The sequence below is a fragment of the Syngnathus acus genome, chromosome 19 (assembly GCF_901709675.1).
Source record: "Syngnathus acus chromosome 19, fSynAcu1.2, whole genome shotgun sequence".
In the NCBI taxonomy this organism is placed as follows: domain Eukaryota; kingdom Metazoa; phylum Chordata; class Actinopteri; order Syngnathiformes; family Syngnathidae; genus Syngnathus; species Syngnathus acus.
This window is the reverse complement of record NC_051103.1, coordinates 6543824-6558105: the sequence shown is the minus strand read 5'-3', so window position 1 is coordinate 6558105 and position 14282 is coordinate 6543824. Positions and strand designations below refer to the sequence as shown.

Here is a 14282-nt window from a genome sequence, read left to right as displayed (position 1 = left end):
ATTAGCGCGGTCGCTCCGTTAGCTTGTCGTATGTTAGCATGTTTAGTCTGATGGTGTCTCTTAAGGTTGAAATCCTTAAATAAGGCAACCGTCTCTTTACAAATTAGACAAACACAATTACCTTGATTTTCAGTGAGGAAGTACTGTAATTGACATTTCTTTTGAAAGCGACGGCCCTCAATGTCAACTTACCTTGTTTACTTAGCAGTCGCCATGACAGAAAAGAAAGGAGTGGTGCTGCCACCTTTTGGTAATAGGGGGAAATACAGTTTCAAGTTGCATGCTTTTTTTTTTATTGTTTGACAGTGCAGGCGGGCCATAAATAATACATTATAAAACCGAAGCTGCGGGCCGAAAATAACTTAAATTTTAAGTATGACAAACGGGGGGAAAAAAATGTAGTACCACTGCATGATCAGGAGATGGCAGCAGAGGGACTATTAAAAATAGTCAAATTAGTGTATTATGCTGACAGTACAATTGCAACTTTAGTTTATAATTTCTATACCAATGTGCTTGGTCAATATTGTGGTTACATTATTAGCGATCAATCTTTTTTTTCTGACCGATTGAGTGAAATTTTAGTGATTTCTCACAGCACACTGGCTTGGAATCATTGTGTACATTATGATATATATTTCATGAACTTTCAATACGTCATCAAATGATCGCTCAACATTTATTTTGTGACGAATCCAAAGCCACACAGTCATTTGTACATATTTACAAAATAACAATCATTCTTATGATTGATTGCTTTGTGACAGTAGAGACCTGCACATGATTCTGTACCTTCCCAAGTTTGGTTCAACCTTGAGATGTTCCCAGTCTTCAGTCTTTCCCTCTGTATGTGATGTTGGTGAAAGTGGATGTGGCCCCTTTATAAAGAGGATTGTGACCCTGTCAAAAAAAAACCACACAAATTCATTTGAACTTGGAATCGAAAAATGTGACTGTTGGCATGGAACAGCCCACCACTGCAAAAACGGCTTTAATTGTTGAGTATGTAGTTGACCGTTAAACTTACTTGTGGTTTGTTGGGAGCCAAACAGCAGCCGATTAGCAGAAAAAGCCACTAAACTAATTTCAAGCCAAGCCTTTGTAGTGCTGCGGCTAACAGCAGGCCGCGCAAACAATAAAAAGATGCAGCAAGTGTGTGTGGCCGCCTTTACGCAACAGTGAAAAGGCAGCATTATTCTGTTTTGAAATGCTAACATTAGCCGAAAATGTCCACCCTGTCGTCGTCCGCCCTGTCAGCAATCTCACCCACCGTGTCCCACTTGGCCCGTGCACGCTCCTCCTCAAATTTGGCAAACTCTCGCCTGTCGTGAATGGTAATCAGCAGCTTCCAGATGAGCAGCGCCGCCAAGCCGAGGAACAAGATGGCCCCCGCCACCGAGAGCAGCACCACCAAAACGTCCGGGCCCTCGGGACAGTCTAAGGGGAAGGGCCAAAAGTTTTTAAAATAATAATCATCAATAAATAAAGTCCTTTTTATCGCTCTCATTGGTGCCTCCGGGAGAGGCCACCTTTTACAAGTGGCATCAAAGCTCAACTTCCTTTTTCTGGCGTGAGTTTTCCTTTTTGCTCATTCCTGTTTTTCCGCTCGTGCGTATAATGCCCTCATTACCTTTTTGATTCCAAACCTTGTTAATCTTTTTTTGGACTGTTTCTGAAACTTGAAGTTTCTTACTTTGCGCTGGATTTTGCTTAGCTAGCTCTCATAATGTGGAGTCAGCGTGTCCCGGAGGAGCTGGGCCGGGATGTTTTATGACCCACTTTGTCTCGGCGGGGCGCAAACGTGTTCAGGGTAAACTCTGGCGTATTTCCCTCCTGCAAATGTGCAGTCTAAATTAGACGGGCGCATTCATTAGAGGCGAGAGACCCCGCGACAGATTTTCTCTCCGGGCAATCGGGGCCCCGTTAAACGACCCCCCTTCCCCTCGCCGACGCCACCCAACAAGTTGACAGCTTGAAAGTGGACAAGCTCCAACTGCAAAAAAAAAAAAACAATACAAAAAAGTCCATTTTATTAACTCGTTCAGTTCCGTTGACGGTGAATGAGTTAATAAAATAATCCATGCCCATATTTGGATAAAGCTGTCAACGAACGTTAGTTACCTGGCTCCTTGACGACAAACAAGATGGACTTTCCGCTGGCGTCCTCGTAGTACTGGAACTGCTGCACGCAGTCGTTCTCGTCCTTGTAGGTGCAGTTCACCGCGTTTGTATCATGAAGCACTGAGCGCCGACAAAAAATACCACGGGTGAGTGAGGCTTCAATATTCCGGAGAAGCTTCTTATTAGTTCCTCACCTAATTCCTCCATGAGCTCAATCTCGTCCTTACAAATGCGAGCGCAGGTGTTGTCCTGGAACAGCTTGCCTCTTTTGAAATGTTTACACTCCACACATTGCCTGTCATTTAAAAAAAAAAAAAAAACACAATTAGACAATTATTAGTAGAATCCCAAAGTGTGATTATTTGTGTGTACTTTTTCATGGTGCACGCGTCAGGACAGGTGGGACACTTGTCGCAGGTGGCTCCGTAGGCGCCGGGTTGGGTGCACTCGCAGGCGCCGCATTCGCACTGGCCCCGCCCACTGCACAGCAATCCCAGGTGCGACATGCAGGTATCGGTCCGTGTGGAGCAGTTGCAGTTCTCCCCCCGCCAGTCGGGGGCGCACTGGCAGAAGCCGCAGTTGCAAACGCCGTGGCCTGGAAGGAGAGAGAGAGAAATTGGTCATACACCGGGTCGTCACAGAGGCTCCCTCTAGTGGTGTGCTCAAGACTTACAGCCCAAGTACAGTTCTGTTATATTTAACTATATTTGAAAAATATTTCTCCTTAATATTGTTTGTTCCTTTCATGTCATCCAGAACTTCTCATTTATATGATCAGCAAATGCTACAATTATTATTATTTCATTTTTTTTCATGTTGCAGACCTCCAAAAAAAGCATCTTCTGTGGCCTTGGTCATCTTTTATACTTACCATGTTTTTCCCCATCTGTCTACACTCAGACAGACAATAGGATCATCATAACCACATCACACAATGTGTCATAATCACGCATAAGATGCTTCCTCTCTTTCCGAATTTCAAAGCAGCAACATTTTCACCAAATCCCCGCTGTGTCTCTTTTGTTTTGTTTTTTTTCAGCCCAAACATGGCGTTATTTTTAGCGTCTCAACGCCTCGCTGGACCCCGTGAGTAATCACAAAGGTATTTTCATGTTAATCTGTCCACTTTGGGGAATGCAAAGAGCGTGTGTTGACTCTGGGGAGCAAAGCTAAGCATGCCATTCGGATAAAAGAAGAGGCGAACGTCACTGATTGGCTCGCCGGGGATGACAGCAAACATCTGCGCTGTGGTCCATTTCTCACGATGAGTTCGAATGACATTCGATTAAGCCGCTAACTGCTGACATTGTGCAAGACTCTTTCTAGATGTTCCACTGTTGTGTCAATTTCTTGCACGTGCTCATTGTGAATGGAGCCCGGGCTTGGGGGGGGGGGGGGGGAGAAGTGTTTTGGGGATGTTAATTCTTACCAGATGAGGTGCGTGGCAAGTCCCTATGCGCAATGTGTGTGTCTTCATTCAGTGTTAACCCTTGGTGGAAATTCCAAATGGCCGAGTGACGTACCGGAGCAGAGTTCTCCTTTGTAGCGCAGGCAGTTGAAGTCATCGCACTCGCACAGCTTCCCCCACACTTTGCCAAAGTCGCTGCTGTGGCACACGCACTGGCCGCACACGCAGTCGCCGCGCCCGCTGCAGACGCCCGACGCGCCCGACTCGGTGCAGCGGCCCTGCTCGGCCGGGTCGTAGTCGCCCTCGGCGCACTCGCAACGCGGGCCCAGGCGCCCCGGGTGGCACGCGCAGATGCCGCACTGGAAGGTGCCGTTGCCGTGGTGACACTTGGGGCTGCGCGCCTGAGCCTTGTTCTGACACTTGCAGTCGCATTCGATGGTGACGCTGACCGAGAGCGAGTCCTTGAAGCCGACCGGTTTGATGATGAAGGTCTTCTTCTTTTTCTGTTTGGGACACGCTCGCGCTCGGGCCTCCACGCTGAAAGACACCTGACACAAAAAGTTCACTTTTGAATCAAAACGCATAACAGGAGGAACGCCTCCGAATGTAATCATTCGTTGGGGATTACATCAAAATCTGGCCCAAACGCAGGCGGTGAGGGCATGTGCTGCGCCGACCATATAAGGAGAAAATGAGGCCCGGAGAAATAAATGTGCGGAGGCCTGAAAAAATGTCACCTGGGGGGTGGTAAGGAGGAGAAGCGAAGAATGGAAAAATAAAAAAACAGGAACATAAACACAAGGAAGGTCAGAAATAAAAAATTGGGAACTTACTCATGAACCTTCAGGAAACAATGGCTCACTTACTGAACGCTATCTCAACAAAAACACAGTTGGGGTGCAAACTTGGAACGGGCCAATAAAATAGCAAACTGATTCCAAACTCGCGGTCTGGAATAGCGCTCGACTGCATACGTCGACAGATGGTCGATGCATACGCGGCGCCGCCTCGGACTCACCGTGTCTCCTATCTTGAGTCCGGAGCAGGACTTAAGCCCCGGGATGACTTCTCCATTCAAACACGTGGCGTTGAAGGACAAGGACAGCTCCTCCGGGACGCCCAGAACCTCCAACTCTATCTTGGAGCGAATTTTCTGAGAGCCGTAAGAATGGACAAAAGTTTTGAGACACTCAACAGAGAAAATGTGTCAACAGACTAACATCATCGTCTGACCCCAAACGTGTTTCCTGTGTTTCTACTCACAGCGTAAGCCTTCAAAATGAGCTGGATAACGTTGCCAGAGTCGTTGGAGAGCGTTCCCACTGTGGTGCCGGCGATCAGCTCGCTGTAGTTCTACAAACATAAAAGTAGCGTATTGTATCTGCATTTAATAGACTTTTGCCGAGTCAGAACCTCACGCACGTTTTAGAATTTCCATCCCTCCTCGGAGGCGCATAAAAATGTATTTTCAAAGCCAGTGAGGTTTGGAAGAGTTGAAGAACGCGCCGCATGTTCGGGATTAAGTAAGAGCAGACGGGTCAGAGCAGACAATCTTTTGCTCCAAACTTTCCACAATAAATATGCTTCAAAAATAATAAGAACTCACGTCTCTCTGTATTTCCGAATTTCTGAGAGATGTTTGCAAAGAGCCAAAATGATCCAACTGGACGCTTCCGCGCTCCAAGATTTTATTGTTTTTCCATCCATAATTTTGCATGATATTTTATAACCGCAAAATGTTTTTAAAGTGCTGACCTGGTACAAAGAGACCACGGGGTTGGTGACAGCAAAGATGAGGTTGATATTGTTCTCCGACATCTTCTCGGTGATGAGAGCGAGGGACGGGTAGTCCTGTTGAGAAGAATGTCGTGTTGATTCGGCTGCGTCAAACACAAAACACACGCAAACACACACACACCATAACAGTCGACATGCTGTACATGTTGGCCGAGTTGAGGTGGCAGCGCCCGTCGTTGGGCTGCACGATCCCGGCCAGGCGACCGTCCAGCGCCACGTGGGTCTTGGCGTCCGAAGTGAAGATGAGGAGGTGGGACGCGCCGGGACGCCAGCCGATCTGTTCCTGAGTTAACAAACGAGCCAGAATGAAACATTTCTCCGTCCGGTCTGTCGCCATGACTCGACGGCGCACCGTGCAGACGGCTGCTTGGAGGATGGCGTCGAAGCCTCCCTCGGGAGCGTCCCTGTTCCTGGAAACCATCTGCTTCCTGACTTCTTCGGTGAAGCGGCTCACTTTATCCGTCAAGGACAGCACGTGCTTGTAGCCAAACTGGGGCCGGCAGGTGGTGTTGATGCTGTCCGGCAAACACGAGTCAATATATGACCTTTGACCCCAATCGGGTTCCCTCCTTGTACCTGTAACAAGGGTTCTTGACGGCCTCCTTGGGGGAGATGTACATGTAAGGGGAGATGGGCTTGTCCACAAAGGCGCCGAAGCCCATGCGGAGGTTGCTGGTGGTGCGGTTCATGGCCTCGGCCAGGCCCTTGCCAAGCGTCCTCAGGCGGTAGAGGTCGTCGTTCATGGAGTAGGAGAGGTCCATGAGGTAGTAGAGGTCCACGGGGTAGTCTTCAACCTGACGCACCTTCACCGTGAAGCGCTTGGCGTCATCTTGGTAAGCCATACGAAAAATTACAAAGTGGACACTCACTGACCAATTTCTGGAGAGTGGTTCTGCTGGCTCACCAGGCCTGAGGGTAATATGGAGTTTCTGCGGTTTGATCTGAGTCACATCCTGCGTGGCTCCCGCCGCCTTCTTGGTTAGAGGCCGGTCCTCGATCACTTGCAATCTGCTGTTCGGAGACTCCACGGCCCAAGTTGCGCAGCCTGCGGCCACCAGGTTGGCTTTGCGGTCGCAGCGGGACGAGCTGGCCTCCCCGTGACCGAATTCCTGACGGGAAAAGGTGACATATTGATATGTTTTGTTTTGATGGCATCATTAGATTTGAATTGAGGAAATGACACCCACCTCTTGGACGCACCATGCACAGCTGGGGTGCACGGCCAGGCACTGCTTACACGTGCTCGCGCCCCTCGAGGTGCACACGTTTGAACCTGCAAAAAAAAAAAAGGCATTAGAAATTCCAAAGTACAATATTAAAACATGTAAGATGTTACCATTCATTGTGTCAAGTCCAAAGCATACTAAATTTGACCCTACCATGGACTCCGGTTATTCCCAGAATGACCCAAAGGCACATCGGAATCACGTCCATCCTGCATGCGTGCACTCGGCCGAGTCTTCCCAGAGCCGAGTGCAAGGAGGAATGAAAAAAAAAAGAAACTTCCACTCATGTCTCCAAGTCTAAAAGTCTTGAAGCCGCCCCCAACTCCCACTATGAGGAGGAACAAGGGGTGGGCATGCCACATTCTGAGTCTATGTGATGGATGCTCAAGTGCACACTGCCCTCTAGCGGACGTTAAGAATAAGTACAAGGAGAACCCCACTAAATGTAGAACCTCTGGAATGGTTTGGGCACTTTCTAATGTCACTTATATTGTTTTTTACACTTCAAATGAAAATTATGATGCAGCTGATCTGCATATATGTAAATAAGAAGCAACTAACCTCTCACCACAATCAGCTGAGACTGACCAACCCATAAACTAACCATAATGGATGATCCACTCCAACCAAGCAACTAACCAAAGCCTGCTTGACTCGGTTTCTTGATTCGTATTGATTTGAAAATCCCTGCTGACTTTGTCAAGATAAAACGGAAACCAAAATAAATTGTGGTCTCTAAGGGCTGAAGGTCAACAGATTCATTTATCTGAAATGCGTGCCTGTGTTTTGACTCGAGGTCAAATATGAGTGGTAATCATTCATTGGAATTTATCTGACGTTTTGCTAGATATCGACGTGTTTCTTTATTTTTCTGTAAACCATACGAAGGCTAATGCAATATCATGGGCTCGTGTTTAGAACCTTGAGGGACGCCACATCTTATCTTTAGAATGTCATGGCAGCATGTCATGTTTTTAATCTGCTCAAATTACATTCAAATATTTTAACTGCTCTTAATCTAATCTATTCAGATTATAAATTGTTCCTCTACTATGATTTTATTCTCTCCTATCCCCCAACGCCCAAGCCAGTATTTAAACTTGCTCTTGCTCAATTGTCATCATTGGCTGGCCTTTTTTTTCATTTTTTTTTTAAAACTTCCACAAACAGTTACTCAATTCCCGGAGAGGTAAGAGTTCCTTTGCTTGCACATTTGGTCCACTGCGTGTTTGTACGTGTGTTGGAAAGATCGAGGAGGAGGAAGGGGAGGGGGGTTCAGTCTTGGCACGGCCGCACGTCTTTCAGGAGTTTAATTGCAGCCTTTGCTCAGGATATAAGACGTGTATTGTATTTGTATGCAAGCAAGTTGACAAAAAGGTTGCTTAAGAACTCTGATTCATCTTCAGGTCACATGCACAGAGCGGCACTGTGTGTTGACTTAAGAGTTAATGAATGGATGACTGGAAGCTGCAGAGGGAGCAGCGCCTTGGAAACAAGCCTCTTTTCCCAGGAAGGGACAAAAAGAGAGGGGAACCCAAAATGAAAATGACGTGTTTGCAGAGACCCCCAACAAGTGTGGGGAGGGGGGCGAAGGTGGGCCTTGAAGCATTCCATGCAATGTTACAGCCACTAACATGTACTTGACAAGGAGCCACGGGGAAAAGAGGGAGAAGCAGCTGTTGGAGGAGGAGAGTGAGACAAAGAAGGAGCAAGGGGGGGCTGTCCTTACTTGCTCTCCTTGGCGTGGGAGGGGGCACAGCGAGGGGACTAAAGAGGAGCCCCGGTCATTTTATGTTTGCTGCGTGCACGGGCGAACGCATGTGAGAGAGAGGCATCAAAAAAAAAAAAAGAAACAAGACAAAAAAAGGGAAACCTTCCTTTGCCTTCCACTCCGGCCATCATGCACTGCAGGGGGAGGAGGGCGCTTCTTCTTCCCTGGCTGGCCGCGCTCCTGGCCGGGTTCCTGGCGGCCGGCTCGGAGTTCCAGCATCACCACTACGAGGACATGGTGAGAGCTTTGTTCGCCGTGCACAACCAGTGCCCCTACGTCACGCGCGTCTACAGCGTGGGCCGCAGCGTGGAGGCGCGCCACCTTTACGTGCTGGAGTTCAGCGACAACCCGGGCATCCACGAGGCGCGTGAGTAACATCTCGCCCCGCCGCCTTACCAAACTGCCCAGCCTCTATATTTCACTGGATTGCCAATCCGGTTTAATAAGGGTTTGAATATGATTGGTTACTTCTCAGCACATCCCTTTTATAGGAGGGTGTGCATACTTTTGCTACCAGGTTAATTTTGACTTCTTCTCGAAAAACATTCACTTGAGTTTATCTTGGTGTTGTTGTTTTTTAAATGACAAAAACCTGGTAATTCAACAGGGGGGTGTGCAGACTTTTTATATGCACAGAGACTAATTCATGTTTGGGTTGGATTGCGTTGCACGCCAGCATTCTATTTTTGCACGAGACCGAGTGGTATGTTGGTTCATTCCTGGTATTACCAAAAAAAAAAAAATGAAGCAAAGAATGTTGGACTTGGCGTCTGGAAAGTTGTTTACATGCACAACGTGAGGACAAATCTGCACGTTTGGGGGGGGGGAAACATCTGTCATTCATTTGAAATCACTCTTAAGGGTTGCGACATTTAAGGTGCAAGCGCTTGCTCGTAACTACAAAAATTAGAGCCCCGCATGTTTATTTTACAAAACCGCCGCCGTTTGGCTTGGCCGGCCTTTCCGCTGGTGCATTTTCAAGAGAAATAACCTTGGCTTGTCTTGGCTTTTTTTCATCGCACGAGTTTCCTTTATGAGAATAGAAGGATGTGTGCCTGTTCTGCTCCAATGGAACAAAACAGGAACCGTGCACTTTGCACCTGCGTCGACTCCCACTTGGCACTTCTTAACTGGGGGTGGGCAACATAGGGCTTGTGGGCCATAAATTTTTTTTTTTTTTTTAAATAGTATTACATTCCTGGTCCCATTGCGCATCTCAACCTCATGGGCTCGTGTTCAGAGCCTTGAGGGACACCATAAGTAAATAACAAACTAATCGCCTGATTTATTGTCCTAGGTAGCATAATCAATCTAGTAAAAAATTACCTTTTCCTGGTCATAGTGCAACTAATTTTCCACAAGTCCTATAATTGTTAACTTTGAAATTCCAAGAGAGCCATTGGATGTTAAATATTAAAGATTGTGGCAATCCAAGTGTGTTTTGCCTTATAACGCAGCCGGAGAGTTTCATGCATGTGTGCACATGCTCTGGCAGTCATTTCCAATGATTACGCCTGAAAGCACCGTTGCCTCTTGTGCATTTCCTCCCCAGTGGAACCCGAGTTCAAGTACGTGGGCAACATGCACGGCAACGAGGTGCTCGGCCGCGAGCTGCTCATCAAGTTCTCCCAATTTCTATGCGAGGAATTCCAGGCGGGAAACCAGCGGATCATGAGGCTCATCTACGACACGCGCATCCACATCATGCCCTCCATGAACCCCGATGGCTACGAGGTGGCCGCCAGACAGGTAACAGACACCCACAAAGTATTTATTTCATATGAAAATAATATCGTCCTAATGAATTCAAAATCCAATTTTTCTAACCAGGGTCCCGAGTTCAACGGCTACCTGGTCGGACGAGGCAACGTGCGGGAAATCGACCTGAACCGTAACTTTCCGGACCTGAACGCGCTCATGTATTACTATGAGAAGACCAACGGACCGAACCACCACCTCCCGCTGCCTGACAACTGGGAGCAGCAGGTCTGATGCACAAAGGGAGGGGGTGGGCTACTGGGGAGGGGCATTGTTTGAATGCCCCATTCACCCCCTAAAGTTAAAATGTTCTAGATACATCTGCCCGTGTGTCCGACAGATTTAGCTTGAAAGCTAAACAAAGCGCCAGTCATAATAAATCGCTGCCAGACTGCTACCGCTTGGCTCAAGGCCGCCGGAGCTCTCGTCTGGTGTTTACTGCCTCACACGAGCACAAATAGTATTGCTGCTGCTCGAGAAAATCAATTCAATTAAAAAAACGAGCCGACCACATGATGGTGATACCTGGTGAAGTTTAAGAACCAAAGTAGAATCGGGCCAAAGAGTTCATAAATCGCTTTGAGAAGATACTTTGAAGGATTAATCATGCACGCATGCCTGGAGATTAGGCGAGTTGAACAAAAGTGCCAAGAAGTGAAAGGGGGGTAAAAACAAAAGCAGATGTGTTCAGTCGTCAGAAAAGTCATACTTTGTCCTTCGATACCTCGTCCAGGTAGAACCGGAGACACGTGCAGTCATCAAATGGATGCAAAACCACAATTTTGTCCTGTCTGCCAACCTTCACGGCGGAGCCGTGGTGGCCAACTACCCCTTTGACAAATCTCGAGACGCCCGCATCCGAGGGAGGACCACCTACGCCGCCACCCAGGATGACAAAATCTTCCGAAACGTAAGCCACCGACACATGGTCGGGAAACATCACCTGGAGCTAATTTCCATATGTGTGTGTGATGTCAGTTGGCGAAGACTTACTCGTACGCACATAGCTGGATGCACAACGGCTGGAACTGCGGCGACTACTTTGAAGAGGGGATCACCAATGGCGCCAGCTGGTACTCCCTGTCTAAGGGTCAGTAAATAAACAGTAAGCACAAAGAATAATAGTGGCTGAGTTGATTTATCTTGCTGTTTTTTATTTTATATCACAAAAATATGGCCATCGAACAGGGGTGTGTAGACTTTTTATAGCCACTCTATTTTCATTTCAAAGCAGAGCCCAAGATTGTCATTCTTTCTGCGGAATGTTAAAGACGTGGCATCAATCTTTCCTGCGTTTCAGGCATGCAGGACTTCAACTATTTACACACAAACTGTTTTGAGATCACGCTGGAGCTGAGCTGCGACAAGTTTCCGTCCGAGTCGTCGTTGCCCAGAGAATGGTTGGGCAATCGCGAGGCGCTAGTTTCCTTTGTGGAACAGGTTGGTTTCTTCCAATCGTATGGTAAAATGATGTCTCAAAACTTTTCAAATGGAGCAGATGAGGTTTGGGGTTTTCAGAGGCCAAAGCGCGTGGTCCACTTTAGCAAAGTACACGTTACGGCAACATACACTTTGGTGTAATTATGCATACCAGACTGAAGTAAAATACGCCTTTTGTTTACCAAATTAAAGACTCTTGTTTACATTCGAGGTCAGTGATTTAAGAGGCGGGGCTTAAGGCAAGGCCAGTGGTGGTTTTTTGGCATGTGCTACATGTGTGGTCGCACAAGGCACATTCTGGGGTGTCTACTAACCTCTGGTCCAAAGGCAGCTCCAGTAGGCTCCCCGAATCTAGTGAGGATAAGCAGCAATGGAAATGTGTTAGTAACTAACACTAGATGCTGCTGTTTTGGTTAGCAAAGGGGTATGAATGAATCAATTAGAGCATAATAAACAGTAGGCTTGCCTCCGTTACAGGTGCATCAAGGGCTAAAAGGCATGGTGTATGATGAAAACAACAACCCGATTAAGAATGCTGAGATCTCCGTGTCGGGCATCAACCACGACGTCACCAGTGGTTAGTTGTCTGTCCCGAGACATTTTTTCTCCACTGGTCTCAAATGTCATGCCACGATTCAAAGACGGCTCTCCGCAGGAGTGCACGGTGATTATTTCCGACTGCTGTTGCCCGGCACGTACACGGTGACGGCCACCGCCCCGGGTTACACCGTCTCCTTGAGCACCATCGTGGTGGGACCGGCTGAAGCCACCCAGGTGGGTCTTACTTTATGTTTTCTAATGCATACATGTGTTTGTTAGTATCACTTTGGCTCCCTCTAGTGGTATGAGGAATTGAAGCATTATTAGTGGCTTGAACTTTATGAAGTTTGCTTCTTTGTCTCCATCACAGCATAATTTTTACTTGAAGAAAAAGGTACCCAAACTGACCGTGAAGACAAAGAACCACGGCAGGAGGAACCTGTCATTTCCCAAGTCCACTTTAAAGCTGGGCCCGAGATGAGGTAGCAATTTCGGGAACACGCACACATGCACACACAGTACTTTTAATTTAGTAGTTCTGTGTTTGTTTTTTTTGTTTAAGTTTGTTTGTTAATACCAGTGGTTTAAATAATTATTCCAAGAACAATGTATTTATGTAACAGTATAACTGCACATGAAGATGGCTGTCTTTTTTTTGGGGGGGGGGAATTGAGATTTGCTGAATATAAAAATAAAAGAATGTGTTTTCTTCTCCTGTCACGTGACTTAACTTCTTAAATATCTGATATTTTTCTGATGAGTATGAAAACATCCTATTAAAAAAGTCCCTTTTGAGTGATGGAGTACTTCTTCAGTGCAAGTTTTTCCAGAGGGTGGCGGCAAAGGACAAGATGTCACAAAGCCTATTTGCAACTAACATGAGAGAGCACTGTCACATAAAAACTCACAAGTGTAAATAAAATACATCCTTCTTGAAGATTAACCGTGACAAAGCAGTGTGAATTCTTGCTCGAATGGGGATTACTTTTATTCATAGCTTCCAATATGTCCAAAGGCAATGACATCATTTCATTATAAAGCGCTTTTACTTTCAAGTGCTTTCCTCAAAGCAAACAATGCAACAATAGCTAGTCTGTAAAGGACAGGAAAGAGGAAACGAACACTTCACATTGCAGAGTGTGACATACAAAACTTGCTTTGGATTTGCTTTTACCTGGACTTAACATTTCATGGTGGTTCACCCAGTCGTAGACAAGATGGACCGATTGACCTTTGTCCTTTCACCCCTGGAAGGACGGGCCTGGTCACAGCTTCTCCACAACAGAATGACTTGTGTCCTCCTCCTACAGTGCATGAAGAGAGCAAATGTTCAAAAGTCAACAATGGACCTCCAAAGCACTCTTAAATGAAAGTGCTCACTGCCAGATGAGACACAAAGGCAGCGTTTCATGCACAGCACAATACTCTGGAGCATTCTCGTTGGCGCGCATACACTGAGTGTGTGTTGCTTTTGTGGACAAAAAAATTGGCGTCACAGATGCCCGAACTTGGACCTACGCTGCCGGACATCTCCCACACGCTTCATTTGCATGTCCATTGACTGGCAGTTGAGGATTTGATTAGCATGAAAGTTATGTGAGCTGCTACACTATTAATTCGAATCAAATGCTCTTTCGGGCCTTGTATGGATTCCCCAGGCTTGTATATTTGCCAGCACAAGTTTTCGTGCCATTGCAATGCCTTCCTTTTCCATGTTCCCACGTGAGATTGGCCTCAGTTTCCTGCTATTGTTTTTGCCCATGCAAGACCACATAAGAGGAAGCTGTCATGTAGAATCAGCAAAAAAAAAAGTCTTTAACAGATACTTTTCAACAATATATGATGCAGTCATTGCTATAGATTGCAAAATATCACGAAGGAAATGAAGGCACTCATAAGTTGCCTCCTAACTTGGCGTAGACAGAAATATGTGAAATGAAGAATTAAAGTTAAAAATACTAAAGTATTTTCCTATCTGAGCAGATTGTGAACGACTACAACACAATTACAACAAAACATAATCATTATTGTTGTTATATTATTAGCCCATACCTGCACGTGTATTGTATCGTGTTTGACTGTCGACTAGATCACGTGTTATTTATTTTTAGCATTAGCATCACCTGGCGCTAACAATAATGCAAGTATTAATTAATGAAACGTGTTAATAGAATTGGACCTACTACAACTATATTACCCCGATGAATATATTTTAAATATT

At 46.4% G+C, this 14282-nt stretch overlaps 2 protein-coding genes across 3 annotated transcripts; one reads left to right on the top strand and one right to left on the bottom strand.

Moving 5' to 3' along the window:
* Window positions 1-660: 660 nt before the first annotated feature.
* On the bottom strand, window positions 661-7259 carry itgb3b (integrin beta 3b). Of its 2 annotated transcripts, XM_037278763.1 has the most exons (15): window positions 6706-7254; window positions 6514-6599; window positions 6231-6435; window positions 5903-6155; window positions 5679-5841; window positions 5448-5609; window positions 5285-5380; window positions 4793-4882; window positions 4548-4682; window positions 3645-4077; window positions 2494-2716; window positions 2316-2416; window positions 2122-2241; window positions 1271-1437; window positions 661-900 (listed from the first exon to the last, which is right to left on the bottom strand). In XM_037278763.1, the coding sequence occupies exons 1-15, from the start codon at window positions 6758-6760 to the stop codon at window positions 832-834; spliced, it is 2358 nt and encodes a 785-aa protein (XP_037134658.1). In that variant the 5' UTR covers window positions 6761-7254; the 3' UTR covers window positions 661-831. The 2 variants fall into 2 exon arrangements, with proteins under 2 accessions (XP_037134658.1, XP_037134659.1); XM_037278764.1 differs by lacking the exon at window positions 1271-1437 and having other exon boundaries at window positions 6706-7259.
* A 958-nt stretch (window positions 7260-8217) lies between these two features.
* On the top strand, window positions 8218-12983 carry cpn1 (carboxypeptidase N, polypeptide 1). Its single transcript, XM_037278894.1, has 9 exons — window positions 8218-8690; window positions 9876-10072; window positions 10154-10309; window positions 10815-10991; window positions 11060-11171; window positions 11382-11521; window positions 11999-12098; window positions 12177-12295; window positions 12432-12983. Exons 1-9 carry the CDS (start codon window positions 8453-8455, stop codon window positions 12540-12542), a joined length of 1350 nt encoding a protein of 449 aa, XP_037134789.1. The 5' UTR covers window positions 8218-8452; the 3' UTR covers window positions 12543-12983.
* Window positions 12984-14282: the final 1299 nt, after the last annotated feature.

What these genes read in the sequence shown, in the direction of transcription:
- cpn1 (XM_037278894.1), top strand. Translation starts at nt 8,453, where the DNA reads ATGCACTGCAGGGGGAGGAGGGCGCTTCTTCTTCCCTGGCTGGCCGCG. An exon ending in CCCGGGCATCCACGAGGCGC is followed by an intron (nt 8,691 to 9,875) that starts GTGAGTAACATC and finishes TTTCCTCCCCAG; the next exon opens with TGGAACCCGAGTTCAAGTAC. An exon ending in CAACCACGACGTCACCAGTG is followed by an intron (nt 12,099 to 12,176) that starts GTTAGTTGTCTG and finishes GGCTCTCCGCAG; the next exon opens with GAGTGCACGGTGATTATTTC.
- itgb3b (XM_037278763.1), bottom strand. Translation starts at nt 6,760, where the DNA reads ATGGACGTGATTCCGATGTGCCTTTGGGTCATTCTGGGAATAACCGGA. An exon ending in CCATATTACCCTCAGGCCTG is followed by an intron (nt 6,156 to 6,230) that starts GTGAGCCAGCAG and finishes TGGCTTACCAAG; the next exon opens with ATGACGCCAAGCGCTTCACG. An exon ending in TCCAAGCAGCCGTCTGCACG is followed by an intron (nt 5,610 to 5,678) that starts GTGCGCCGTCGA and finishes TTGTTAACTCAG; the next exon opens with GAACAGATCGGCTGGCGTCC.